Below are 27,081 nucleotides of genomic sequence, written 5' to 3' on the forward strand. Positions count from 1 at the left end.
TCCTTTCATAACTTTGCTGCTGTGAATTGGGAATTTCTCCATTGCGAGACTAATAAAGGTTTTCTTATCTTATAAAGAGACCAAAATCTCTTTACCGCCACTATCATGTCGCAACTATGGAAACCATGAAACCCATACAAAAATGCTGCAGAACAGCAGTTATTGTGCCACAGTCATCAATAAGCAATATTATACAACAAAATGACAAAAAAATAAGCATACAAATGTAAATAAAATGTATTAATAAACATTCACTGCCATTGAGCCAAATACGCATTGTCACTGTGAAGAAAAATCCCTCTTTGGCCCAATTGCGTATCTTTAATTTGATATTTATGAAACCACTACGTCCAAGGAAAAACAACCAATCAAGGTGTGACTTAACAAGCTGTCTATAATTTGCAGAAGACAGATTTGGAAAAAAAAAGAAGTAAAGGAACATTCCCATCGCTAATAGTTTAAGTCATGTGATCCAGAAGTAATTCTAAAGGCTTTTGGCATCTTAAATTGACAGGACATGGAGATTGAAAACTGACTGGAAAAATAATCTAATATCCATATACACCGAGTGGAAGAAGTGCACCCAAGATACACGCTCTGAAATTAAAAGAGTAGCGTCTGAGGAATAAATGAATACAAATTCATGGAACAAATTTTAGAATTTAGGTTTTAGGTCCATGTTTTTGATAGCCTAGCAAACCAGCATTGAGAGATAGAGAGACTCTTGCAGAGATTTTATACATTAACACTTGACATGTGGTTGTCTCTACCCAGGTGGTCTTGTCAGTAAGTCTCGAATTGTGAGCCGCCATGGGAGACTGGAACCTGTTGGGGAAACTGCTGGAGAGCGCCCAGGAGCACTCGACTGTTGTGGGCAAAGTGTGGCTGACGGTTCTCTTCATCTTCCGCATCCTGGTGCTGGGATCCGCCGCGGAGAAGGTGTGGGGGGACGAGCAGTCGGGTTTCACTTGCGACACCAAGCAGCCCGGTTGTCAGAACGTGTGCTATGACAAGACCTTCCCCATTTCCCACATCCGCTTCTGGGTGATGCAGATCATCTTTGTGTCCACGCCCACTCTCATTTACTTGGGACACATCCTCCATCTGGTGCGCATGGAGGAGAAATTGAAAGACAAGGAGAAGGAACTGGCTCTCCAGAGTGAAAAGCAGCAGCAAATACTTGGCAACAAGGCCAAGAAGACATTAAAGCCCATCAAAGACAACCAAGGGCATGTGCACTTGAGAGGAGCACTACTTCGGACTTACGTCTTCAGCATTATCTTCAAGACCCTTTTTGAAGTGGCTTTCATCATAGCACAGTACTTCCTGTATGGTTTTGAGCTCAAGCCAATGTACCGCTGTGACCGTTGGCCTTGCCCAAATGTGGTCAACTGCTACATCTCCAGGCCCACCGAGAAGACCGTTTTCATCCTCTTCATGCTGGCTGTGGCCTGCATCTCATTGCTGCTCAACTTAGTGGAAATGTACCATCTCGGCTTCACCAAATGCCATCAGGGCATTCGCTACAGGCGGACGCAGGCAGTGAGGGAATCCGCGGAAACCGTCATCCCTTTTGTCTCCAACTACAACTACTTCCCAAGTGGCCCAGCGGGGTCTGAACCCTTCCCAGTGGAGGCAAAATACGGCATCGCTGAGCCAAATCCACCCTACAGCCCCTACAGCAGCAAGGTGATGTATAAACAGAACAGAGACAACATGGCCACAGAGAAGAAAGGTAAAACAGACGGAGATGATGGAAGGGAGAGGAAAACCTCCACCTCGTTTCAAGAGATGCCCATGGAAAGCCAGCGCAGAAACAGTCAGTCCAGCAAACACAGCAATAACAAAAGCAGGATGGATGACCTAAAAATATAGACGTTTTTTTCCTGAGTAAGCAAAAAAACATTTTGGGTTCTATGACTGATATGAACAGTTGGAGAGCTCTTAAGGAGGCCAGGTTGCTACACAAAATAATGTTTATGTTGAAATGCCATTTTTTGTGATATATACAAAAAAGACACATCTAAAATGATCAAATCATTAAAAAACGTTCCCACACCAGTATTAATTGGTTAAATAAAGGTCAAAGTAACTAGAAAATATGTTTAGATTCCAATAGGGCTTGTTGCAGGATGCTGTCGCCCACGTGTTGGATCTCATATTAAGCAAGTGTTATGGCCAGTGAATCGAGGACCTAAGAAGGATTCAAACCATATATTTTAAAGATTGACCACTCTTTACTCTTTATTACTTTGGAACAACATTAATAACTGAAAAAAAAGAGCAAGAAAAGTCACAAGTCAAATGCAGCAGACAATAACTGCACATATAACTGAATGCATCAAATAGAATAGAACTCACCAGGATTTTCAAATTTACCCTTATGTTAAAAAAAAAAAAAAAAAACTCCCGACAAAGCAGTCATGTGAATCAATGCCTGGCTACCTTTCCCCTTCATTGGCCAAAATTAAAGCAGTTCTTTTGAAATGTGCGACAGACGAAATAAACCAAAGTGAAAATGTCAAATCGTCTCACAGGAAGTTAGTCTGAAAATATCCACAATGTATTTCAGTTCTCACATTTGGGCAAAACAAGATGAGCATATTTGTAAAAAATACATTCTTGTTACAGACAGTCGTATAACAAAAATACATTTAATATCTATTTTTTGAAATCACTTCAATATATTCAGAGTTTATCATTTAGGTTTAAGTCTTATCTGTTGTATAACTTAACTATTTAAATGCATCGAGAATATCATACTGAAATAATGAATATGGCTTTCGGCTTTATTTACCGATGTCATCAAAGTAGCCTATAGTATGCAATGTTTTCTTTGACATGAGTAAACAGTGAACATCAGTTTTCAAAGGTGATGCTGGTTTGTACTCACAATCGCACTATACACTACACTTGGCAAATGCTATCAGAAATGACAAAAAAAAAAATCACTGACACTCAAATCTCTTCTAGAAGTCTTTTCCTGTGCAACAAGAACAACTTTAAAAAAAATGTGTGTGTATGGCCCCAAGAGAAGAACATCTAGAACACAAGCATCCAGAACCTTTTGACCTGAACGCCTCCGACGTGTAGGCATAATCTCCAACAATGAGCAACAAGTCATTGGGACGAAAGCAGCAAAAGCACAGATTAAGAGAAAACAACACACACTTTTGCATGTTGTTGAAGGCGTGCATCAAAATGTTGCAAAAGTGCTACACATGCTTCACAATTATAGTATTTAACTCAGTCAAACTTCCAATTATTTCTCTCAGGATAATATACATTTTAATGAATACAAATTGCACCCTGAGATTTGAAGTAAAATATCTTTCAAAATCCATTCGAAGCAGCTCTCTACTGAGCTACTAGTCAGAACGAGTTGAGTCTCCTTTGAGCCACCGCACTGGCGATACAGGTGCAGGGGTACTAGCTACACTGTACTGACAGTGAGTGTTGCAAATTAAGAAACAAATGACAGGATGCTTCTTCTCCAAACAGGATTACAGGACAACACACTTCAGCCAAGCGTATATACAGTACATCGCATCGGTCATAAGCGTTACCAGCACAATGGGGCTGATTTGCACTAGGTTGATATGAAGGTCAGTAAGACATTGGAAAGTTATAGAACAATGTCTTCTACCATTTTTAAACACCACTTTATGTCTTGTATACATTAGCTATATTGCATGGGCCCCATGACATTCTGGTTGGGTGCAATCTGGAAATGGGAGACTGTCTGTGAAATCTGCAGAATGAGCAATAAGAAACTCAACATTATGAGTGTTAAACACTGTTGATTGACATACACGTACAAGAAAATAGTGGCACAGGAATATCCCCTGGTGAACAATACAGGAGTTGATGCCTCCTGTCTGCATGCACCTTGAAAACCATTTAAGGATTATGCATGTCAGCCCTTTTTGCCCATCATCTGCTAATCCTTGTTTGTTTTATTAATCTATCCAATCACTTGCTATTTCCTGTTAGCTTCAGCTGAGCCACTTGAGCTGTCTTTACTCTACTCTGAATGTCAACGTGTCTGTCAAAGAAGCTCACTATTTCGGGCTCGTTGAGCAGTGACGCAAGGACCTGCTCAAACGAAAAAGACCAGTCCGCCCCAGAGAGTTCAGGCCCCGCTTCCTGGGGACTGGGAGTGTCAGAGTTTTTGGGTGTGAGAGGAGCTTCCTCCTGCCCGTCTGCAGCGGTGGGCTTCAAGGACGCAGGCGGGCTGCTGGGCTTCAAGGACGCAGGCGGGCTGCTGGGCTTCAAGGACGCAGGCGGGCTGCTGGGCTCCTGCAGCCTCCGGCCCACCTCCTCCATCCTCAAAAGGAGGCTGGTTACATGGGCCACAGCGCGGTACAGGGACTCCTCCTTTGGATCGCCATGAAAAATGTTGTACAATGTCTTGGAGAACTGTATGAACTGAGCCTGAGATTTGAAAAGAAATAATAAAGCATACTTAGATAAATATGCACTCGATGGTGACTCCACAGTGTACTGAAACCTAATCTGTGATCTGGGGACCACATAATGGAATTGCCAAGACATTTTTTGAACATACTGTGAAAAAGGTGAAGATAATTTTTTGCCTGTACGGAGGAGTTTTGCGAATCAATCTTGAGGGGTAACTTTCTCACTTTGTGGAACAATTTTTTCCCCCAGGTTAATCCTAAGGAAATAGAGCAAGGATTGTATGAGACAATACACTCTGTGTCTGGGCGAGGGCTGTGGCCAACAGCAGCTTCTGCATGAGTGTGCTCATTGTGATTCCTGTTACTGTATTATTAACTCATTCAGTACCAGCCAATTCTAGACCAAGTCTGAAAAGACATGTAAAAACGTCTTTGGGAGTGAATGAGTTAACGGTTGAAAAGTACATCAGTGACTGTGACTTACTTTTCCGATAAAGGGCATTTTAGTGAGTAAGTACACTGTAAAACCCCAGAATTCATGTGAAAGACAGTGATATAGCAGTGGTGCGACTGCGAACGATGAACTGCAAAATAGTGGGACAAGGCTGTCTCAAGGAAAAAAGAAAATGAAGAGAATTATATTGTTGTTGGTCCCCCTTCGCAGCTGTAGCAGCTTCCACTCTTCTGCAGATTTTTGCCACTGCCCGTGGAAGTTCTTGTCGGTGCATTGGTAATATGAAGAATCAAAATAGAGTTTTTTGGGGTGAAAATATACTGTTACTCTTGACACAAATATTTGGATCTCTGAAGTGCGTGCCTATGCATGAAGTGTGAAATTAGCTGACCGCTTTTTTTTTTCCTGTGCTGCCTATTTTTGAAAATGAATTGATAAGCCATTGTAAACAAACAAGTGAAGCGAATTACCTGATTAATTCTAGGAAGGTCCTTGATAGTTTCCTCTTTTCGAAGTATTTCATTCTGCCATTGTTTTAGGTAGGCTTGGAGGTCTACTTTCCCTCGACCTTTAAATCACACAAACCCACAATTAGTGTCTCACACACACAGGGAAGATGTTGGTATTTGCACGAAGCCTTTGACTGTATATGACTGTTAAAGTACCTCTTTCAGGACTTTTTTTAATCACGCCATCTTCTGGAAGATCAAAATCTGTAATACAAGGGCTAAATGTGAGCAAAAACAAATTAAGAAAATTGCCCAGAGAAAAATCAATCAGAAGGAAGGGTGAAAATTCAGGGAAAGGGAAACGTCAGACTTGAAGGAGGGGAAAAAAAGCAGTCGAGACGCTAACCAGGAAGTCTACTCAAGTGAGGAGAGCCCTCTGTCGTCGCAAAAAACTTTGGGAGTCTTTGTTCCTGTACGTGCAAAGGACTACCTGTGAAAGCTAGAAGAGACTGACTGTAAGTGTACTGAGAGAAAAGATGAAAAAAACAGTTGAGCATTTGCAAGGCAGAAGTGCAGTCAATGACCAAGAAAACAGTCATACAATGCATGCTTACTTGTCTGCATCAAATACACCACACGTGGTGATTTCGAATTTCTCTTGCGGGACTAATAAAAGCAGCTGGGATAGGTTGCAGTACGCCTGTGAGGCTCATGAGGGTAAGCAGTTTGGATAATGGATGGAAGAATGGTTGTTTGTCAATATGTGCCTTTACTGGTAACCGGTCCAGGGTGTACCCCGCCACCTGGCTCTAATGTCAGGTGCGGCTCAGCTTTTTCTCCATATTGTGTCGTACATTATTTCACTTCCTTATTCAGGTGAGTATCTGGATCCATCTCCAACAGTCGCTTTGTAGCCACTTGCAAAAATCAATGCGGATCATCAGCAGCAGCGCCGCTGAGAATGCATCCTGATATTGCTCCAAGGTCTGAAACTGGTCATGAGAGGACTTAACTGTGCTTGGCGACTGTCTGTCTTTTTCTCACACACATACATCATGTGAGTATTTCTGCCCAGTTGTAAATCATAAATTCAAATAGTCTTCCTCATGACACGGAGAACAAAAATGCCCTCACAGTTCCAGACAGCGGTTGTTCCCATCGCAAAGACATTTGACCCCAAAAAATATTTCTGATGTTGCTTTCAATCACTCAGCGCCACGTCATGCAGATCATCCTTCTCTGTTGACTGAATGATTTGCTAAACTACACTTGCGATTCGGAGGTGTAAAATAGCAATTCAGAAGTAAGCTTGCTTACCTATCGAATGAATTAAAGGAGCGTGCCCTCAAGACATTTGTTCATATAAATACCCGTGGAATTTAGACATATCACTTACCTGGTGGTAGATGCAGCTTGAAGAGGAACTTTAGCTTATTTGTGAAAGATCCACAGTACAAATTATCTGCAGGAGATGAAGCATCGTGTTACTGAAGTGAGGGAATACAGTCTTAGGAGCTGTCTGCATTTGTGACAAAGGAGGTGTGAACACTCACCAAGAGCACAACAGAACTCTTTAAAGTTGACTAGGCCATCTTGGTTCTCATCGATTAAGCGGAAAACCCATAGAGAAAGAGTGCTCTTGTTGGTGCAAAAAGCCCAAGGCTCCAGCAGGGAGAAGAGCACACTGAACTGTTGGAAGCCCAGCTGGTACTGCTCCAAGTAGGCCAGACTCGGATCGTGGTGAAGCAGTGCCGGACTTTTCATTGTCCAGTAGCAGCTAAGAAAATGCTGCCTCTGAAACAACATAATTGGAATGCTGACTCCACTTAAGAGACAGGGTGTATTTGCTTTTCGAGGAAAGCAATGTGTGTCACTCACTTTGAACAAATTGTAAAGATCGTCAAGTTGGGCGGGAGTAAATTTGACTTCTTGGGACACTACACGAATCTGCGAAGAACCCCATCGTTACTGTTATATTCAAGAGGCTATCAGGCTATAAACACAGTAAAATACACTTTTTAAAGACTGCAGACACATTTTGAAAGTAAGCATAAAATGCATAACAATACTTTGTATACAGTATTATAGTGTTGGTCTGTGCCTAAGAGGGGCCTAGTGGTATCGTGTGTGTGTGTGTGTGTGTGTGTGTGTGAGCTGCGGTCGACCACAGCTCTTGAGCTAGTGTGCTATGGTGATTTAATGTTCATTCTGTGTTCAATTAATTGCTAAAAATAGCATTGGCTCTCCTTTACCAAAGGCAAGGCCATTAAAATGAGTATGTATGGTGTAAAAACAGATCAAAACAAACAGTCCCTATCAACATTTAATTTTTACGATATAGTAGTAGGTCTGTGATTGGCTGGCAACTGATTCAGGGTGTCCCCCGCCTACTGCCCGGAGATGGCTGGGATAGGCTCCAGCACCCCCCGCGACCCTAGTGAGGATCAAGCGGTTCGGAAAATGGATGGATGGATAGTAGTAGGTGAACGGCGAAATAGTGAGGGAACACACTAAATAGTGTCCACTTACGACATTCTGCTTGGTTGTGTCCTCCAGTGTCTGGATCACAAAAAGCTTGTTTCTCTTTCGTGAACTCTCAACCTCCTCTGCGCGAATGCTGCCATATTTCTAAAGAGAAAATGAATTCAAAAACTGAATAAAATTGATCTGTAAGAAAAAAAATGCTGCAGTACCTCATAGGCTTCTCGGATCAGTTCGCTGATGTCCACGTTTAAGTGCTTTGATTTGTCGTTGTTGGCTACAGGGGCCTGCTGCACTGTTGGTGGCAACGGGCTGTCTTTGTTTGTCACACTATCAAAAAATCTCAAGAGCAAATTGAAAATAAAAACATTTAAATGTGAACTCTGAGTAGCACTAGCGATAGAGTGGAACAGCCTGGCTGACGCTTACTTGTTGAGGATGGTAACCGCTTCAGCATCATCATGGCAGCTGATCAGAGCTTCCACGTTGTAATCAAGCACGGCCAGGCCGAGCTGCAGAATGGCTTTGATGCCATCATAGAAAAAGCAGTCCACCACATTCACAGCACTTTCGATGGGCAGCACACTGATGAAAAGGGTGAGAAACCAGGACAACGAAACGGACGAGAAGAAACTCAGGTCCGTCATATTCTCCACCAGCTGGGGGAGGTTCTCTCGAATCAGATCCTCAAAAACAGCCTGGTCGACCAAAGCCCCTGAAGAAACAAAGTCAACTGTGTTGAATGAAGATTGATTTCTTTCTTTTTACTTTTTTTTATCTACCTTATTTCCTGTCAAATTATTACTGTATATATGTTTTATGTTCAATAAACAAACAAACAAACCGTGCTGTCACCCGAGTTAATTAATCATTCGATTAATTGTTACGTTGATCTTCCAACTTCATCAATATAAAAAGCAAGTAGTAGAGTGTGTGTGTGTGCGTGCGTGTGTGTGTGTGTGTGTGTGTGCAGCCCCTCTCTCACCTATAATTCTTCGGTTGAAATAATCTGGTAACATCCTCTCACAGACAGCAACTAATAGCCAAAAGGCCTCCTCCTCTTTGGCATAGAGCAGCAACACGGAGGTCAGAATGTTCATAGCCTGAGTAAGAGAAATGAGTCACATTTTGACTGAACTGCTCTCAGAAAATTACTGGTATTAAACACCCTTGTGTCCCTTGAAAGGATACGATTGATGTGTGCTGTGTGTGCATTTTTCGGAGCACCTCAGCCTTTTAATCAATGTTCGAAATTTGTAATGGGAAAGTATAATTTAATACACCTTAGTTTTGTTTACAAATATAAACAATACATCCACTTACCGGCAAATGTGCACTCTAATGAATCCAAAACAAAAGCTGAATCAAGAAAGAATCTAATGATCCTCAATCAGCTATATATATAATGTGGAGAGACTTTACCTGGCAGTAGCCAATTTTCGGGTTTCGATAGGCGTATGCGGTGAGGACTCTACGTAGGGCGGAGATTCCTGTATCACTCTGAAAGGCAGGATGCTCTGGCAGAGAGCGATGAAGATCTCTCTCTATCTCATCTGTAGCCAGCGTGCTCGTACCCAGAGACTGTTCCACTAGCTCCGTGTAATAGCCAGGGTGAGTTGCCATGTCGTTTACGGCTCCTTATTCATCACATCAAAAACGATTAATCGTAAGAAAGATTATTATGACACAAGTGTGAGAAATACATTTGGTGTTAAACAAACAAAAAAAAAAACGAACCTGAAAAAAGCATCCACAGCTCTCCTCTCAAGGCTTCAGGAACTCCACGGACAATCAAGTCACGTGTCTTCCTGGTGAAGAACATACTTGTGCCACGGCCATATTCCGAAAAGTGGATGTTCCAAGACTGCTCCTTCATCTTCTCTTTAAGCTGTTGATCATGAGCATAAGCATTCTGGCATGAAAGTGTTTTACCCAACATTTTTGTTGAGCTCCTGATGGATGAATTCATCAAAATGTGTCTCAATACTTCAGTCGATAAATGGGGTGGTTGAAATTGCCCTATTCTAAAACACTTGGATGGATTCATTTCTATTTTATTCATCCCTTTTTTTGAGTTTACCTTTCAATGTATTCATTTTTTACCCTTTAATATTAGAGGAAAGGTGGGATAGAAATAAGGTTTCAATTAACAACAACAACAAACAAAAAAAACGTCAGAACTTCTGACTCACCACTTACACCACCACTGCCATTCATGAACAATAGCAAAATGTGGAAGTGCTCCATCATGAATGAAAATGACATTTTTCAACATTCTCCCAAGCACGGACAGCTGGCTAGAGTTCATCTCGCATTTTGGTATTCAAGGTATCACAAACAATGTACAGACCCACAAAATCCAAAATAATCCTACACCACACGGTTACTTAAATTGTCATACATTAAAAAACAGACGCACATTAAAAGAAAAAAAAAACATTAAATACTCAGACACAAACTTTAAAATAAGGAGTTACTTTTCAATCACCCCGTAGTTATATACATTACTTTTTTCCACATCCATCAGTCTTAAATCATTAGTAACTTTGTTCTAAATGTCCTGTGTGTTTGTTCCATACCATTTTGGGGTCAAGGTTTTCAACATCCTGGGGGTGGAAAACCGTCATAAGCGCCTCCGTGCTTACTGCCTTGCTGCTGTCTTTCTGGCCCACCATGAGTGTCACGTCCTCTGGGTTGTCGTCAAAGTGGTTGATGAGCGACTGACATTCGCCTCGGATGACCTTAGTGACAAGGACGGAATCATTTTTGACGTTAAAAAACAACGGCTGTACATTTATAACAATCAAGACTTGTTACCTCTGCTGAGGCTGAGTGCTGTGGGCTAGGACTAATCCCACATCTGCTGCGGATTGTCGTCGCCAGACGCTGGTAGTCCCGCACTTCGGTGAATCGGAGTGCCCGTTTCCCGCGCACGTACACCGTTAAAGCACGGCTGCTGGAATCTGGCTTCTCAACATTTACGACCTGGATGACGGTGGCGTTGGCCAGCCGGAAAGTAATTTCATCAAATTACATGCGGCGGAAGGAAGTGTCAGCATGGAAATAAATCAAGTGAAGCCGTGTATGTTCTACCTCGCGCATCGGAATGATGATGTGACACTGGCTCCCGTCCTGGCTGGCAAAACATAAGTAGTTCTCAGAAAGGCAGATCTTGCCAAGTGTATTAAAATGGCTGAAAGGCACCCACAGGAAACTCTCATGCACTTCTAACAGATTTTCCTCTTTGGGTAGCCTGAAAAATGTCCGGAACTGCTCACTTTTTGCGTGAGCCTCTAGGCCTCTGTGGGAGGGGGGAAAAAACGTCATAAAGAATATCATGAACACTTATGTTTAACAAAACAACAATTCAAATTAGTGTGACTATTCCCGATATGTCTTCTTAGAGACATTTTGAAAGCAGCCTGAAATATTTAGCTTAGTATAAGGCAGGCAATTCGTAAGGCTGTTTCAAATACATGTATGTGTAGTGTTGCCTATTGGGACTAAGTGGGCAGAACAAAGTGTTTTGCTGCCAGCGAGTGGGCGGTGTTTCTCGCACTGTGATTGAGGTTAGTTGTGACATGGTGGACTGCTCTTCTTTGGTTGTATGGTGAACAATTTTGAATCAGACAACAAATTGCCATGAAGGCCAAACGGCAAAAAGTGTAGAGTCATTTCTGTTACTATATAGGACTTTTTAAAAACGTTATCTGACTCAAGACATAATGGGCAGAAAGACAGCACCTCTTGGTAATTTGCAGCGGGTCTGAGAGTGCTCGCTCTCTTTCAAAGGCGTCTTTATCGAAAAGGCGCCTAATGGAGTAGTCGGCGAGCTGCTCCATGATGACGAACGTTTCATTAAGGCGCAGCAACATGGAGAAATAGTGATCTTCCCCGTGAGCCACCACATGGATGCTCTCAGTCAGGAGGACATTTGATGTTTTCTCCAACCTCCAGATCTCGTCCCAGGAGATGACCAGTTTCACTAACGATGCAATCAAAATAGAAATTAAATTATTAAACGATCATCATAATGGCAGATATTAAATACGAGCATGCCACCTTTAAATGTTTACATTATATAAAAAAGTAAAATGGCTTTCATTCTAGACTCATGGCTTGTTTTTCATATTTTCTACTAGATCATAATAGTTGAGAAGTGGAATGTCTAATGTTATGACTCACCAAGCATCATGACGGCCACGCAAGTGGATTTTTCCGGAAAAGGAAAATATGTCTGACCCGATGTCGTATTTTGTATAAGAGTGGCCGACGTGGCAAGAAATGTTTTCCAAAGCACGTTTTTTTTAGCAACATGGCCATTTTTACAATGCTTAACCCTATGAAGGACTTTTTTTTTTCCTTTTTTGTTTTTGTGAAGTCATGACAGAGGGTTTCATCTCACACCAAGGAGCGGCATATTTGAGCAAGGATACCAGCAAATTGGAGGAGAGATAATGCATTATTACAAAGACATATATGATTTTGTGGGGTCATACATCAAATGAGTGCATGATATTCTTGAGAAATTACAATAATGGATATTTATACGAAAGACAAAAAATTGACATTAGTTCAAAATGTTTTGTAGTAAGAGAAATGTAAAAAACCTTCAAAATACAGTATGTTTGTGGACAAAAATGCCCATGAAGCAAGCTGAAAGGGTAGTAAAACTGAACAAGGTCTTGGGGTTAAATGAAGGATGCCACTGCTTATGTAAGCAAACAACACAGCCTTTTCTCACCCTCAGCTCCCAGCAGGTAGGAATAAAAGCAGAGGAAGTTGGTGCTGAGGTAGAGCCAACCCTGGCAGGGCACTTTGCCTTTCCAGTAACTACAGGCATAGTAGGTGACCAGCTTCTCCTCCTGTGGCAGCGCAAACCAGTTCTCGAACCTCAAGTATGCCTCTCTGAACTTCTCAGGATCATCTTCCAGCACGTGGGACGTCTTCCCTTCTTCAGCAATCAGACCCTGAGAAATACAACATTTGTACAGTACCATGATAGATATCTTATAATGAGTCTGAACATGTCTGAAGAGCCAAGTGGGCATTTTGTCCTCAAGATTTCATACTCTGATCTTGCCCTGCACAAAGCTGGTGATGTCCTCGCTGGAGTCGAAAACAGAAAGGGTCTTCATGATATTCTGCTGCAGCCAATCCCAGTGCTGGAATATCTCGTCCTTTGTGACGCCTGACGCAACAGAAGGAAATATAGCTGACAAACAACACCAAAGATGGTTTACTCTTTTCTTTACTGAATTTAAAAGTTCAAATTCAGCAATAATGGAATGATATTGCAAGCTTATACCGCATGCTATCGACCAATACACTTGCGAATCCGGCGTGTGATGCAGTATGCGGAAAGGAGCAACTTTGGATGTGGAGTCCAGTACTGTGTCCAACGTTCCCACAAGGAGACCTGCATCATAAAGCACAATGATAGTTTTAAGTAACACTGCATGACCCCCATGCATGTCTCCACACTACATGCAATTTTGAGCTGCATGAGACAATTACTACTTAAATCACAGCTGTAATCTCATTATTGTGATATCGTCTTTTTCAACTATCGTTTGGGACTAATTACATCTCAAATGTTGACTATGTTTCTGTCAAGCATTGGTCTGTATAGCGCGTAGGACATCTTCCCTTCTTTGGCAGTCAGATTGTGGCTCTGACAAGGTGGAATGTGATTCTGGACTCTACGTCAGAGATACGCAACTACCACATCTGGCACTTTAAGGCTTTTCTCTCACTCGCCCTCCATTAATGATTAACAAGTAGATGGAGAGACTCCAGATTTTAACTGGCCTTGCTTAAATGACCCCTCGGCATGTTCCAGTTGCCGTTGAAGAATTTCAAGTGTTACAAAAACACAATACATCATCATGCTCTCATTGGGAGGCAACAGAGGTCATCTCACGGTACAGAATAGACATACCCGCCGGAAAGATCCTTGAAATATGAAAGGCTCTCAAGTTGCAGAGGGTGTCAGCTGCTGCATTCAACTGTCACTGTTATACTAGTTAGTGACTAACCTGTGTTCTCATGAAAGCAAGCAGCTGGGATGTATTATCCTTCATGGAAAACACTTTACATTCATTCATTTGTCACACAAGGGTTACAAAAAGTGAAATACTGGCAGTATTAAAGTCTAAAAATTGATTACCGGTACATTGGAAACATATTTCATATGGCTGGATGGAGTCCTACTGCTCTGAATAAGATTCTGCTTGTCCTTGTTTAAGATGCAGAATGTCATAGCAAGACAACATCAAAGCATGTAGACATTTGCTGACAGATTTATTGTCCAGGCTGCAAGTCTGTGATTACAGGGATTTTAAAACAGAATGTAATGATGGATGTTTTGGCAGAACTCAAATTGTTTTGCGTAAGAAAAGAGATATCAACTGAAAAAAAGGAAACTGGTGTAATCATTGCTTATAAATTTGGGTGAATTCACCTGTCAAAGTTTAATTCAATCGAATTGGTTTATGAAAATACAAGTATATGAAAATAAAATCAATCATCTTTGTCTGGTGAGCATATTGTGCTGTTCCATGCGTGCAAACATGTAACTGAAAACCATTTAATGTGGCTGAATTTGACTTCCTTTGTTATTGGGAGGACTACTTTTTATTTGAGTAATACAGTATTCATGTAAGTACACTTGCTTACCAACCACTGATTTGAAAACTTTTCACCCCCTAAGTGATGTCAACACAAAGTAGCCTGGGGCTCTAAACAACAAGCTTTTACACGTCATTTTTTGCTAAACCAATGCAAGATAAATTATTCATTCTCAGAGATGGTGTGCAATCATGCTCTTAGTCTATAATTATTCAAGCTAACCTGAAGCATTGCTGCAGGCCAGCCAGCTAGAAGTGAAATCCAGTGTAAACACCCCCTTCACTTTGTTCCATGCAAAACAGGCAACTATATGCTATAACAAACTACACTTTTTGACAGGCAGGGAACAACGTTTAGGGCACGCCACCGTTTCACTATTTAGCTTTAAACCTGTTGCAGTACATTTCTAGCATGCTACTGTATACAGTAGCACACTGTCGTTTCTTTCTCGGGCAGGCAAATACGACAAACATGAAAAGCTTTGGCCATTCATGACTCGTGAGCCTAATACCAATTTAGTATCTTAAAACACAACAGCTGCCAAACATGCGATCGATGAAAACATACCCGTGAACATTACCTGTCAAGCCTCCGCCACCCTCACCATACCCTCGTCTCCTTTGAATCACGAAATATTCATTATCCTTCTCGGTAACCCACAGTTTAAAGGCGTTTTTCAGCAGTATTTCTTCGGGTTTGAGCCACATGTTTAAAAAGCGTCAGCGGGATCGCTTCCAAAATGCTCCTGTCATGCCACGGTTACCTCCAGCGCAGGACACACATCAAGCCCGTTGAATATTTGTTTATGTCCGAGGTCAGGATGCTTCCCTTCCCACGTAGACAAGAAATGTTGCCAGGCGCAAAGTATTGTGGGATTGTAGTTTTTCAGAGGTGGGAGGCGCCAGTACAGTACGTCCTGTCTATTGTATGCATACATGCAGAGTACTTATTGTTGTTCTGCATGGTTACAAATGTCGAATAACTGTAATTTCAGCTTCTTTTTCTGTCTATCTCTACCATAATAATAGTGCCCTTAAGAGTATCGACATGTCTGAGTTGATATATTTCAGAATGTTTCCTTTTCATTCTTTATTATTATTATTTTTTGCTTACTGATTTCAGTTGGGAAGAAAAAAGTGTATTGTTTAGTTGTTTCGGTTTTCACACTATTGTCGAAACTCGCTTCCTGTTCTTCAGGAAGCAAATGTTGGCCAACAACATGCTGATTTGTGTATTGGGAAATTGTGTCACTCACGCTTACAAATTGTAAGTCTCCTCTGTAAGTGATGCAGGTGAAACATTTATTTTAAAAGAGCAGGATACATGGATACATTATAAAATAAATGCATACATTTAATGTTTTTGTTAAAGGTGTCATGTTGACAGCAACAAGAATGTAAATGCAAACCAAGATAATTTATTCACATTGAAAACTGTCACTCTTAGTTGTGTAATGTAAATTCACATCTTTGTAATTTATAAGAATTGGCGTAATAAAGCATTGCATCATATTTGAAAAAACGGTTCCCTTTTCTATATGGCTCATCCTCTTCAGGTTTTTGGTGTGCTGGGGCCTATCCAAGATGACTAAGGGTGAAAGGTGGACAGTGTCTGGGCAAATTTAGAGTCAGATGAACATTCACACTGTAACTGAATGGGAACTGTAGCAAGGGGCCTTCACCCAAGTCAGGTGAGTGTACCACGAAACTGTCAGTGCGATATTATACAGTTGCACTAAAACATAATATGTATGGTGCTCTGCAAAAATAGCTATTTTCAGTGTGTATTATGCAACAAAGAGCTGGGTGAATGGTCTACTATAATCCACTAGGTTACATGGCACTTTGAGAGATGGCGTTTTCATCTGAAAATGGAAGCTAATAAACAATACTGTAAATACCTTTTTAAAATGGCTAAACAATAAAACATAATAACATGGTTAAAAAAAGCAATTCAATCCAAAAAGAGACGTTTAGGCAGTGTGGTTACAGAGTTTAATAATGTTATTCGGCCATTTAAAAAAAGAACTACAAATACAATCATTGATATTCTGAAACTACAGAAGTTCATTTGTCGCGTGAATGACGTCAACTTCCTCCGACTCTCCCTGATATTCCAACTGCCAAGCAAGCGGGGAATTTGAATGAAGGCATTTTTGTTCGCGTCTCCCCCTCAGCAAGTACCACCAGACCAAAAGATCGATTAGTGGTAGGAATAACTTGAGGACGTAAATTATTCGTTGAACTTGTTGACTGTTCGATTTTAAGAATTACGTAATCATATAGCACCGGCATTGTTTGTAACGTTAGCCACTTTGCTAGGCTACCCGGGAAGGTGTAACTTGGTTCGCAAATTGACTGAATGAATTAAAATGTAGAATATGCGTTTATTTGGTTATAGTAAGATAAATTATAGAGTGGTTTATCATGAATATGCGCTTTCTCACGGCAACAGTATCTCACAGACTGAAAGACAACGATCAGGTTAGCTAACTTGAGCTAGTTTCCGAACCACACTGCACCGAACAATTTGCTGGATTGTTTTTTCGCAATGGATGATACCTCATCGACCTCGACTAGTATTCCTCGCCTGTCTTTCCTTCGGAGGACAATGGACCAGTTATCGACCAGCCAAACTCATAAACTGAATGTGGAGGAAGAGGAGGCGGCGAGTGTCGCTGTCATCGCACTTCAGCGCTACTTGTGTGACCCAAGTGAAGGACAGTCGTGTGAGCGTTACAGCTACGACGTGACTGTCACCGACGGAGTGTGGCGTGCCAAATGCTACCTTCATCCAAGTTTAAATCACTTGGTTCACACCAATAGCCTTAGAACAGGTTCAGACATCATCATCACGCAGTGCTCGTTCGTTTATAACGAGCGGAGACTGGGTCACGGCTACATTAGCATCGAAAAGTTAAAGTGCAGCTCGGGTGAATCCTCGCTGCTGTCTCACATTCGGGATGTGAGGACACTGCCCGTTCTGGTCAAAAGCGGCATGGAGAGGAGCACCTTGCTCCAAAGCGACGTACCCCTCCAGCTGAACCGCAAACACTACTTGTCTCTGTGGAACAATGAGTATCCAGAGGGGGACTTGTGGACCTCGGCGCCTCCCTGGCCGCGCGACCCAGTGCTGGACGGTGAGATGCTGCGTTCTCTGTCATCCTGCTTTCACACCCGCATGCAGGGGTGCAGCCATCATTTCAGAAGTGGGGCAGATGCAAATTGTTCAGGAGTATGACTTAATGGGTAAAAGGTCACCGTCCTGCACTGAAACGCTCCTTTCTGTTGTGGCCGAAAAGGAACGTAAATTGTAAAACCCTAAATAAGTCCAATGGCAACACTGAACATAACGATTCTGTAAACAACATAATTCTTGCATGCAGCCTTATTGGACAAAAATGGAAAGTAAAAAGGTTTTGTACAATTAAAAATATATATTTTAAAAAGTCCTCTGATTTCGGACTCTCAAATGTGAATACTTTCTGATTTGAAAGCAAACATATTTATTCATTTTCTTACGCTTGTCCTATATAGACCATTTAGGGCTTCACTACTGAATACATTTACAGGTATAATCAATTATTCTATATATTATTCCATCAAATAATCTGATGCAATTTTATTTTGCATCAAAGTGTAAAGAACATTTTCCCAATTTCTTTTTAATTAATCAATTGTTGATTGGGAATTGAAAACCCCCCATAAACTATTAAGCAATATCACAAGAGGGACTGATGTTGCACTCTCCAACCTTTCAAAACTCCTCTTCCATTGTAGTTTTTTTTAATCTCTTGCAGGATGCTTTGCTCATTTTTTCAGCATACTTCTGTTTCTCTCATCTGTTTTTTGTGTTATTGACATTCAACGGTGGCTCAGAAAAATGTTTAAAGGGAACTGAATTGCTTTCATGGGTGTAAAAGGGATTGGGTGTGTGGAGGGGCAGAAGGGGGAGATCCAGAAAATTATACTGGTATGTTCCTCTTGACCTCCCCACCTAAACAACACCGCTGCCTGCAGATTGTGTTAATGATCTCCAATGTCCTATTGCCCAAAAGTGAACAGGATCTCTCTTATAAATAACCTGGAGTCAGCATTTAGGAGCACATGCAAACCCCTCCCTCTTCTGGTGAAGATATTACAGAAATCCAGATTGAGATATTATGGCAGGATCGGATCCAATATCGATTTCCCCTACCAGGTGAGTTTAAACCCACAGCAGTGGTTCACAAACTGGGGTCCCCTGATCCCCAGCGGTCAATAAAAAAAACTTTATTGTGCTATCAAAACTAAAATCGCTGAGTTGACAACACTGACTGTGCTTTGGTAAACCAGCTCCTCCTGATAAGATGCCATGTTGTTAGTGGAAGCTGTCCAAGTGAAGTAGCAACAGTGGTTAAATATTGAATTGAATTCTATTTCCTTTTGTTAAGTTTATTTATATTGACCAGGTCATGAATATGTAGGCTGAAATGTTTAAAAAGGGAGAAATCATATGGTATTTAGTGTTGCACATGGTAGCTACTTAGGTTTAACTGGTGTTGGATGATGAAGGGGCCCTTGGATATATTTCTTTCCCGTAGGGGGTTCTGGGCCCAAAATGTTTGAGAACACATCACCTCTGCTGTACTCCACTTGAATACCACCTGACCTTTACTTAATTTTCTCCTAGGCATATTTTGAAGTTGCAGACCAGAGCGGCATCATGTCTCTTGTGCTTTGGAATGAGCTCTGTCCACAGTTTTACAACTCGCTCAAAGTTGGAACGGTGTTGTACATCCAGAATTATGCTCTTAAGCAGAGTTATTCAAGTCGTTCGCGCCCACAAATGGACCATTATGGAATCAAGATGTTCACCTCAATTGGTATGTACTCCATCATACTTAAACTTGGTAACAGTTGTGACTTTAATTTGACTTTTGGGCCAGTGGTGGTGTGCTAATAATCAATCATTAAGAATGTTGTTGATTAATTGAATGTTGATACACTCGAGGAAAAACGGAGTGCACTGCTTGCGTGCACCCAGCAGAAGTAATTCAATGAGCGCTATTGGTGGACCAGGCAATAATAATAGACAAGCCATTGTGCAGATGCTGGAATGTGTGATTTCACTTCGAACTTTTATCTCTCAGAAATCTGCCTGAACGCTCGCAACCCAACTTCTATTATCACAGTGGTGCCACCGAAGAATGTTCAGCCTCAGTGGTCATTGCCTGATGTGTCCTACCGCTTTGCCACAAGGTGATTTCACCTCAAATCAGTCGGCCGTCTTTACTTAAGACCTACACATGCTTTTTGGGGGTTTGTGCAAATGCAAAAATGCTTTTTTTTTCTCCACTCAGCATTTGTGTTGTTAGCCATGATTAATTTACGATTTCCATTGTTCCAGATCAGATGTCGAAACGTTTCCCAACAACTCTGTTTGTGACATCATCGGTTTGGTGACATTTGTTGGTCGTGTTGAAAGAGTAAAGCGTAAAGGCAACACAGGTGAGAGCTGTCAAACCTTCCAGAAACACTTGATCAACACTTGAATTCATACCTAAGTTGGAATCTCTTACTAACTGTGCTAGCACAGTAATAAAATCATAGTCACTGAGAAACCGTTGATCTCCTCAAAACCTTGTGTGTCAGGACCATTGCAAACCAAGGATCCCCTGGAGTTTGATAGCTGTGGTGTGTGATTGACCTTTTTATTTTGCTTTTATTGCAGGCCCTGAGAAGTACTGGTCTTTCCGCTGGGTCCACGCAGTGGATGGCACATCAGAGCATCCTTTTGTCCTAGAATTGTTTTCCTCCTCCCAGCCAGAAATCTTTGGCAATATATGGCCAAGTATGACTCCTCATATGTACCTCTGTTGACTTCTAGAGCAAATCTTCATCTCAGTTTGTGAAAAAAAAAATCATCTTCTCTCTCCCTAAGTGACTTACTTAGTTTGCACTCAGATGCGAGTGTGCCAAGTGGAAGGATCCTTGCCTTACCTCACCAGTAGCTGCGAGACAGAGATGTTCATTACAGGTTGGCACTATTCAAATCTTAAATGTCATCTGTCTGTAGTTGAAGGGACGACGAGTTGTTCAATGCGGTTTGCAATTTGCCGTAACAGGTTACCACAAGGGTCAACCATACAAGAATGACCCCACAGTGCAGAACCTCATCCAGCGGAACAAGACTCTGAAAGACAATGTGGTCCTTCAGAAGGCATATATTGGTGGCCATTATTGCTACCCTCATGCCCCGTGCACATTCACCCAGCCAGTGGGAGAGACCTCAGGTGAAGTTACCGTTTTATTTTTATCACTTTTTTTCCCAAAATAAATCATTTTCATTGTGTGAATGAAGAGCAGCGATGATGTAACATCATTAAAAAATATATTTCATTCCTTAATCTCCCAACATTCACTGGATTAACATTCTAATAACTACAGTCAAAAGTGAAAATACCAGAGGCTTCATTTTTGAGTCAATGTAATTACCCTAACTGTCGGGTGCGCTGGAGGAAAGAAGCAGTAGGATTGGTACACCCTGAATTGGCTGCCAGCCAATCGCAGGGCACACATAGATGGACAACCATTCGTGCTCACACTCACAACTAGGGAACATTTAGAGTGTTCCATTTACCTGCCATGAATATTTCTGTCATGTGGGAGGAAACTGAAATTCCCAGAGAAAACCCACGCAGGAACGGGGAGAAGTTGCAAACCTTATGAAGGCCGGCGCTGAAATCAAATCCTGCACCCTTGCACTGTGAGGTGGATGTGCTAACCAGTTGCTCACCGTGCCGCCCTCATTTTACAACACTAAAGTCATATTATTAATTAAAAACATCATTCCCAATTATAAGAGAAAAACGTTGCAAAAATGACAAGACTAGTCATAACTTTGTGAGCATAAACATTAGCTGCAATAATGAAGGAGAGCTAAATTGTGTAGTTTAATTGTGAAATGATTAACTGGTTCTTGTTCAGATAACATTGAGAACAGATAACATTTGCAATAAACCCAAGCTTGCAGCGTTTGCAAAATGATGAATATGCTTCACCAGTGTCTTCATACATTATTAATTTGCTGGTTGCTCATTGTGACTTTCAATGTTCACGCAACAGATCAAGTTCCGCTTGTTGCTGCTTCTGACTTGAAAAAGGAGTTGGAGACCGTGCAATATAGAGAACATAAAAAGCTTGCCATTCAAGGTCAGATCACGGCGGTCAGATATGTGGAAAAGTCCAGCGTGTCTGAGCCACAAGGCCTTGGGGCAAAGGAGGTATGATACATTACTTAATATCGCCCTATAGCATTGTGATTTTTATGGACTAGAGAAATATGTTTCGTGCAGGTGCCAGGTGTGTCCACAGTGGACCAGGATGTGTGCAATACATCTTTGTCAGTCAACTCTGTGTCAGCCTCATCTGAACAAACATCTGTGAGAAGGAAAAGGACGATAAAGACAAGGTTTGATATTTGTACGTAGAGTGGAACTTAATTTGTTGAGAGACGTGAAGCAATTCCCCCTATCAAAGTGAATGGAAATTATCAGCCCGCCTGCACCGCAGCCTTTTGACTATTTTCCCAGTCGCAGAACTTGCACCACCAGAGCTTACAGTACGCCAACCGGAAGCATGACACTTTCCAGGGCTTCCTAACAATGGAATCACAATACAATCACTCTTTTTATTAGGAATTTTGGGGGTTCACATTTTTTGTTTTGTGTTTTTTATCAATGTATTTCAATGGGCATAATTAAAAAACAAACAAACATAAAATTGAATTTGAATTGAACTACTTTATGAAAAAAAAATCCACAATTTTCTAGTTTGATCTGCACCTGTGGATGTGAACAATTTTGGACAAAGTATTCATTTAGTTGAGGTAACATTCTTTTTCCAGAAATACAGAGCAGAGTTCAGTGAGCAGCGTGCCGGCAAAACGGTAAGAGTGATGTTAATATTGTTGATAACGCAAGCTACGCACTTCAACCATGCTCAGTTTAGTTGTCTGCTTCTACAGAGGAGCCAGAAATACAGAAGTTGAAAGGGAGCCGCAGGAGAATGAGGGAGATCCGGGAACCCTTGAACAGAGTCCGCAACCCCAAAATGAAGGTTGAATTGGGAAATGTGTATCTACTTTATCATGATACACAGACTTTGAGCTGTTCCAACATGGGCTTGTTCCCACCAGGCCTCAATCTGCTCTCCTGGGAGAGCTGCGGGTGGTCAAGGCAACGTCAAGAACTGTCTGTGCATTTGCATCACGGGACTCTTCATCAGGACAGCATTTCTCGAAGGTTCACCTTAGAAGAGAAGAATGCCCTCCTTCGGTGGAGCAACCTTCATCCCATGCGCTGGACACCAGAGCAGTCAGCAGACACACTCCCAACCACTGTTTGCGCGGGATACTATCAGGTTACCATACTTGGTAAGACGATTAAGTTTCGAATTTTCAGATGTAGGATGCATTCTGATGTGATGTTAAATGTTCATAAACACGACACCATTTAAAATGCAGGCACTAATGATTATTATTCAATGCCTGAATGAAACAAGGCAGCAGGGTGGTGTGTTGGTTTGTATGTCTGCCTCAATGTCGGTAGTTAGAAAATGAATGAACAATTCTGAAGGAAACCTTTGTGAAATTCTCTCAAGGCGGAAATACTCAATAGCTGCCTCAATTGGGCAGGTGCAATTTCTTCCAAATTGTTTCAAACCAGAAGAACTGACCTTTAGTCGGGCACGGTCGGGTCATCAGTGAGTCACCAGGTAATGCTGGACTTAATGAAAAGCAACTTCCATTTTAATGTATGCTTCGCTTGAATTATATGCTTGACCTTTATTTTTAAAAATGTGTTTTGACAGGCATAAACAAGCAAATAGCTGTCGACGCAGTATTTTTACCCATTGAGCGCTCCGGTGAGCACAGAGCCGTCGGGCTTCCTCCGGGTCGTCATGATGACACCATGCTGTCTTGTCTCTCTTCTGGTTTCGTCTGCCCTCTGAGCGGTGTCCCCTCGAGCCACAGTGAAGTGGCACACTACAGACCAGGTAAAATTCACCCCGTTGCCTCCACTGCAGAGTTATTTAGCATCACAATGACACCTCATATTTGGTCTCCCAGAGGACATCATGGCCACTGCCAGCGAGCTGGAGGACACGCATTTGGTGTGTGTCTTGGACATTTGTCACCTTGGTGGAGAGGAGGTGGAGGTACTGATTAGCAAAGTGTACAAAGTGACTGAAGTATCTGTTCAGTAGCAATTTAAAAAGAGAGTCTATTCTGAAGGTACCTACCAATATTTTCCTTACACATTAATGACGTCTCACGTGCACACACACAAACACACAAAATAATGCAAATCCTCAACGTGATCTTAACTGAATCATAAGATAATGAAATCAATTAAAAGCATGTCCAATTTGTTTTTGTTCACAATCACAATGCATACTGTATGTTTGAAAATATTTATTTCACAATAACCAGGTTGATTTATAAATAATTCAATATAACATAATTAATATCAAGATATTTTAGTCTGTAAACTCAATTTGTTATATTTTCAACAATATTTTTAAAGCTTATTTCAATGGTAAATACATGGGCAGAAAAAGTACATAAAAGCGACTGTGCAACATCAACACAACAAAGCCTCATCTCCACTAATAAGACACTTCATTATCTGTTACAAAATTACTTTAATTTTAAAATCATGTAACATACATATGCATTCCATTAGACATAAACTATATCATCTAGTGTTTTTTTTGTACATTCTAATATACAATATATTCACTGTCTTTTCTGCATGGAAATGGCAGCAATGGCTGTGTAGCAGGTTTGTGTTCCTCAGCCGCTGGCCTTCATTTTCTCACATACAAATGGAAAGTGTCACTTGAAAAATCAAAACCTTCAAAAACATTGACACTTAATGGAAAAAGCCCATGAAGCTGAAAGTGAGGGGATGTTTTTTGAAACCGCGCCCATTTAGAGCCAAATATTCTCGCAAACTGCACCGATTGAGGGCTTTAACGTTTGCATCTAGATTTCAGGGGGACATGGGGGCGTTTTCATTTGATAAAACAAATTCTTGTGGAGGTTTAACTTCACTGCGTCGACTCTTTTATGAGTCAGTCACAAGAAGTTTTATTTAATATCGATGCAAGGCAAAGATGTGGACTGAAAGGTCCACACGTGAAAACCTCAACTCCCTATCTTCATGATAGATGAGCAACAGCTTGAGGGTAAATGTCATTATGTCTAAGGACATGTATTATCGTAAAAAATGTATCACTTGATGGCATGGCACTGCTTAACTTTAAAAACCAGAATGTCACGGGTCAAGCACAAGATGTTGTAACCTGCCCGGCCATCAAAATCAAAGGCTGTACCACATTCCCAAGTCTCAAAGCTGTAATCAATGTGAAGGGAATAATTGTGTTCTCTGCCTGGAGGAATGTCAGGGTAAGTTAGAAAAATATAATTTACACAGTACCATTAGTGGCGTAATGTACACATCTTTACACACCTGTAGTGAAACATTGTAAATATACAGCATAAATTAACATTCTCAAAGGGACATTGCACATAAGTCAAAGAGTAGCTACTGGGCTTGTTTTCTTCCTCCGTGGTTCTCAACCGCTGCAGAAAAACATGTACTCAAATGGAAACAATGAGAACTCGGGGTAAAAGCTGACAGGCAAGTGAGCGTGCTGCAAAGAGGCTTCCATCATAAATAATAATGACAGAAATACTCATGAGGAATAAAATAAACGGTTTGATTTTGGGGTAATGAGCAGCAGTTCATCTGTCCAGCTTTGCTGTGATATGCTATCATTATGCATGTACACTCACTAGCCTGTCGTATACTTTTGTAAACAGTTTTTCACTCGTGACTCACAAGTTACACTTGCACAATCCAATGAGATCCAATAAGTGGAGCTGTAGCAAACGGGGAGCCTTTACAAAGATAGTAACTCGTAAAGCACGATATCAACATACCGATAGGCTAAATGAGTACAGTACATTTGATGTCCATCCGTTCGCTTTCTTTAGCACTTGTCCTCATTAGAGTCGGGGGTGAGATGGAACCTCCAACAGAACTGGTGATAACTTAGTCTTCAATGAACTATTCATAAGTAGAATAGGGCATGATTATCTTTGTAAAGGCACACCTATTTGTATCATTTGTTATCCTAATTGATTGGAGTGAAAAATGCATTTTACACACATACACTTGTATATTTCCGATAATTATTGAATTTTAGCGTTTGGCTTCAGTCAACTCTCAGTGTATTGCAGCGTATAGTTCATAACGACTTGACTGTTTTTAGACAGCACACCAGTCTGTTCTCATCTTTGTGAGCGGATTTTCTCAATGAAATGCAATGAGGTGGGTGTAAGACTTTAAAACAAGTGGTGACCCATCAATTCCTGCATGAACATCAACATGAATCAGAATCTCAACATACAAAACTGCTTTCTTAATCCCATGTCTGTTTTACAACAAATGTATTCTGCAAATAAGTTATTTAATAAAATAATTAGAATATCATTGCTGCTAGTGCTTCAATTGTTTGGTGGGGGCAAGTTAAGGTTGAAAAAGGCATCCAATATACATAGATCTATCTATTTAATCTCCTATACAAATCTAACCATATATTCTTTTCAATCTAATGTGGGCAAAAAATATATATAAATTACCATCAATGAAAATAAACTTTGTATTCCAAATGGACCTGAGCAGGATTTTTAAAGCCGTAGTGAGACACAACATTGGAACTGCACCATGGTACTAGTAAGCATGGTTAAAAGGCACATTAGACAACCCACCCTCCTCCATTTAATTGTGAAACAAGTGGAGGGGTGCTGCTACAGGGCTCATCAGAGGAGTCGTGTCAAGAAACGGCTGTTAAAGAAGCCCTTCTTCATTCAAACAAAATCTGGGTGCGTGTTTGTAGTATTTAGACGGGGCGTGACATCCAACTCATCAAAATGGAAAATTAAAAGCAATGCTCTAGTTTTCACTGAAGTGGGTTGTCAGGAAAGTAAGATCACTGTGAAGCCACTGCTTAGAGGGAACATTTATAACATTAAACGTATAGGCAAAAATAAATACTGTATCCTCTTCTTGGGTGGGGCTTGGTACCAAAAGTGCAAACACACTTGCGAAATGAAAGTGGCGTCCTTGTGACAGCGGTGATAAATTCACTTGTTTCAATGACAGCTGAGTGTGTTGCAGGCTGGTGATGAAAGGCCCCGCCTCTCATCATCACATTCCTCAGGTCCTTTCCCCGTTGCCGTTTTACTGCGGCACTTCTTCGTGGATGCGAGCAGCTTCACATCAAATGTTCAGGCGCTCTCATCAGTTTGCCGCCTCGACGCCAATTTTGACTTCCAACGTCAGCAACAGGCCGCAGAGCTCGGAGCTCTTGCAAGTTCCACAGTGCTACCGCGTTAGCATATTCCTCAAGTCTGAAACATTAGCATTCTGGTTTTGGGAATGTTGGTATTGTCTTTGTTGTGGCTGTTGCTGTTGTGTTTGCGGCTGCTGCTGCTGCTGGATGTATCCCACAGTGCCCTGTTGTGGGATGTTGGCAGTGTGTAAGAATGCTGGAGTCGATCCGCTGTGCACAAGTCCTTGAGTCATCTGCAAAACAAA

The 27,081-nt window shown here is 41.3% G+C and overlaps 4 protein-coding genes across 13 annotated transcripts in view; 2 read left to right on the forward strand and 2 right to left on the reverse strand.

Moving 5' to 3' along the window:
• Positions 1-810: 810 nt before the first annotated feature.
• gja2 (gap junction protein, alpha 2) lies at positions 811-1,986 on the forward strand. The gene has a single exon (XM_086130548.1). It carries the CDS (start codon positions 811-813, stop codon positions 1,873-1,875), a length of 1,065 nt encoding a protein of 354 aa, XP_085986674.1. The 3' UTR covers positions 1,876-1,986.
• Positions 1,987-2,215: 229 nt separating this feature from the next.
• Positions 2,216-15,252, reverse strand: tbc1d8b (TBC1 domain family member 8B). Of its 4 annotated transcripts, none has more exons than XM_086130544.1 (21): positions 15,013-15,252; positions 13,111-13,221; positions 12,875-12,993; positions 12,547-12,772; positions 11,547-11,787; positions 10,896-11,103; positions 10,620-10,787; positions 10,382-10,543; positions 9,540-9,690; positions 9,225-9,439; positions 8,788-8,905; positions 8,232-8,517; positions 8,015-8,144; positions 7,851-7,949; positions 7,200-7,268; positions 6,875-7,115; positions 6,718-6,783; positions 5,728-5,820; positions 5,538-5,585; positions 5,343-5,440; positions 2,216-4,434 (listed from the first exon to the last, which is right to left on the reverse strand). In XM_086130544.1, the coding sequence occupies exons 1-21, from the start codon at positions 15,137-15,139 to the stop codon at positions 3,973-3,975; spliced, it is 3,438 nt and encodes a 1,145-aa protein (XP_085986670.1). In that variant the 5' UTR covers positions 15,140-15,252; the 3' UTR covers positions 2,216-3,972. The 4 variants fall into 4 exon arrangements, with proteins under 4 accessions (XP_085986670.1, XP_085986672.1, XP_085986671.1 ...); XM_086130546.1 differs by having other exon boundaries at positions 15,196-15,241; XM_086130545.1 differs by lacking the exon at positions 5,728-5,820.
• Positions 15,253-16,551: 1,299 nt separating this feature from the next.
• On the forward strand, positions 16,552-24,360 carry radx (RPA1 related single stranded DNA binding protein). Its single transcript, XM_086131542.1, has 15 exons — positions 16,552-17,571; positions 18,490-18,632; positions 19,104-19,296; positions 19,564-19,672; positions 19,821-19,921; positions 20,145-20,264; positions 20,355-20,450; positions 20,539-20,706; positions 21,539-21,696; positions 21,769-21,884; positions 22,320-22,361; positions 22,440-22,531; positions 22,611-22,847; positions 23,285-23,470; positions 23,544-24,360. Exons 1-15 carry the CDS (start codon positions 16,983-16,985, stop codon positions 23,678-23,680), a joined length of 2,487 nt encoding a protein of 828 aa, XP_085987668.1. The 5' UTR covers positions 16,552-16,982; the 3' UTR covers positions 23,681-24,360.
• npas2 (neuronal PAS domain protein 2) overlaps positions 24,099-27,081 on the reverse strand; it is a 39,102-nt gene continuing 36,119 nt past the window's right edge. For all 7 annotated transcript variants that reach the window (XM_086131539.1, XM_086131538.1, XM_086131533.1 and 4 more), the window contains one exon: positions 24,099-27,069. In XM_086131539.1, coding sequence (XP_085987665.1) covers positions 26,869-27,069 — 201 coding nt within the window. In that variant the 3' untranslated portion in view covers positions 24,099-26,868. The remainder of the gene's footprint in view (positions 27,070-27,081) is intronic.

This window comes from Hippocampus guttulatus, chromosome 15 (assembly GCF_054856545.1).
Source record: "Hippocampus guttulatus isolate MCC_2025c chromosome 15, RoL_Hgut_1.0, whole genome shotgun sequence".
In the NCBI taxonomy this organism is placed as follows: Eukaryota; Metazoa; Chordata; class Actinopteri; order Syngnathiformes; family Syngnathidae; genus Hippocampus; species Hippocampus guttulatus.

Bases quoted from the DNA above. Each gene is read 5' to 3' on its own strand.
- radx (XM_086131542.1), top strand. From the start codon at position 16,983: ATGGATGATACCTCATCGACCTCGACTAGTATTCCTCGCCTGTCTTTC. The intron at 20,451-20,538 runs GTTGGCACTATT...TTGCCGTAACAG, and splicing joins GACAGAGATGTTCATTACAG to GTTACCACAAGGGTCAACCA. The intron at 21,885-22,319 runs GTTTGATATTTG...TTCTTTTTCCAG, and splicing joins AAAAGGACGATAAAGACAAG to AAATACAGAGCAGAGTTCAG.
- gja2 (XM_086130548.1), top strand. From the start codon at position 811: ATGGGAGACTGGAACCTGTTGGGGAAACTGCTGGAGAGCGCCCAGGAG.
- tbc1d8b (XM_086130543.1), bottom strand. From the start codon at position 15,139: ATGTGGCTCAAACCCGAAGAAATACTGCTGAAAAACGCCTTTAAACTG. The intron at 8,145-8,231 runs GTAAGCGTCAGC...TTTGCTCTTGAG, and splicing joins GCGGTTACCATCCTCAACAA to ATTTTTTGATAGTGTGACAA. The intron at 4,435-5,342 runs GTAATTCGCTTC...TTCAAATCTCAG, and splicing joins ACCTTCCTAGAATTAATCAG to GCTCAGTTCATACAGTTCTC.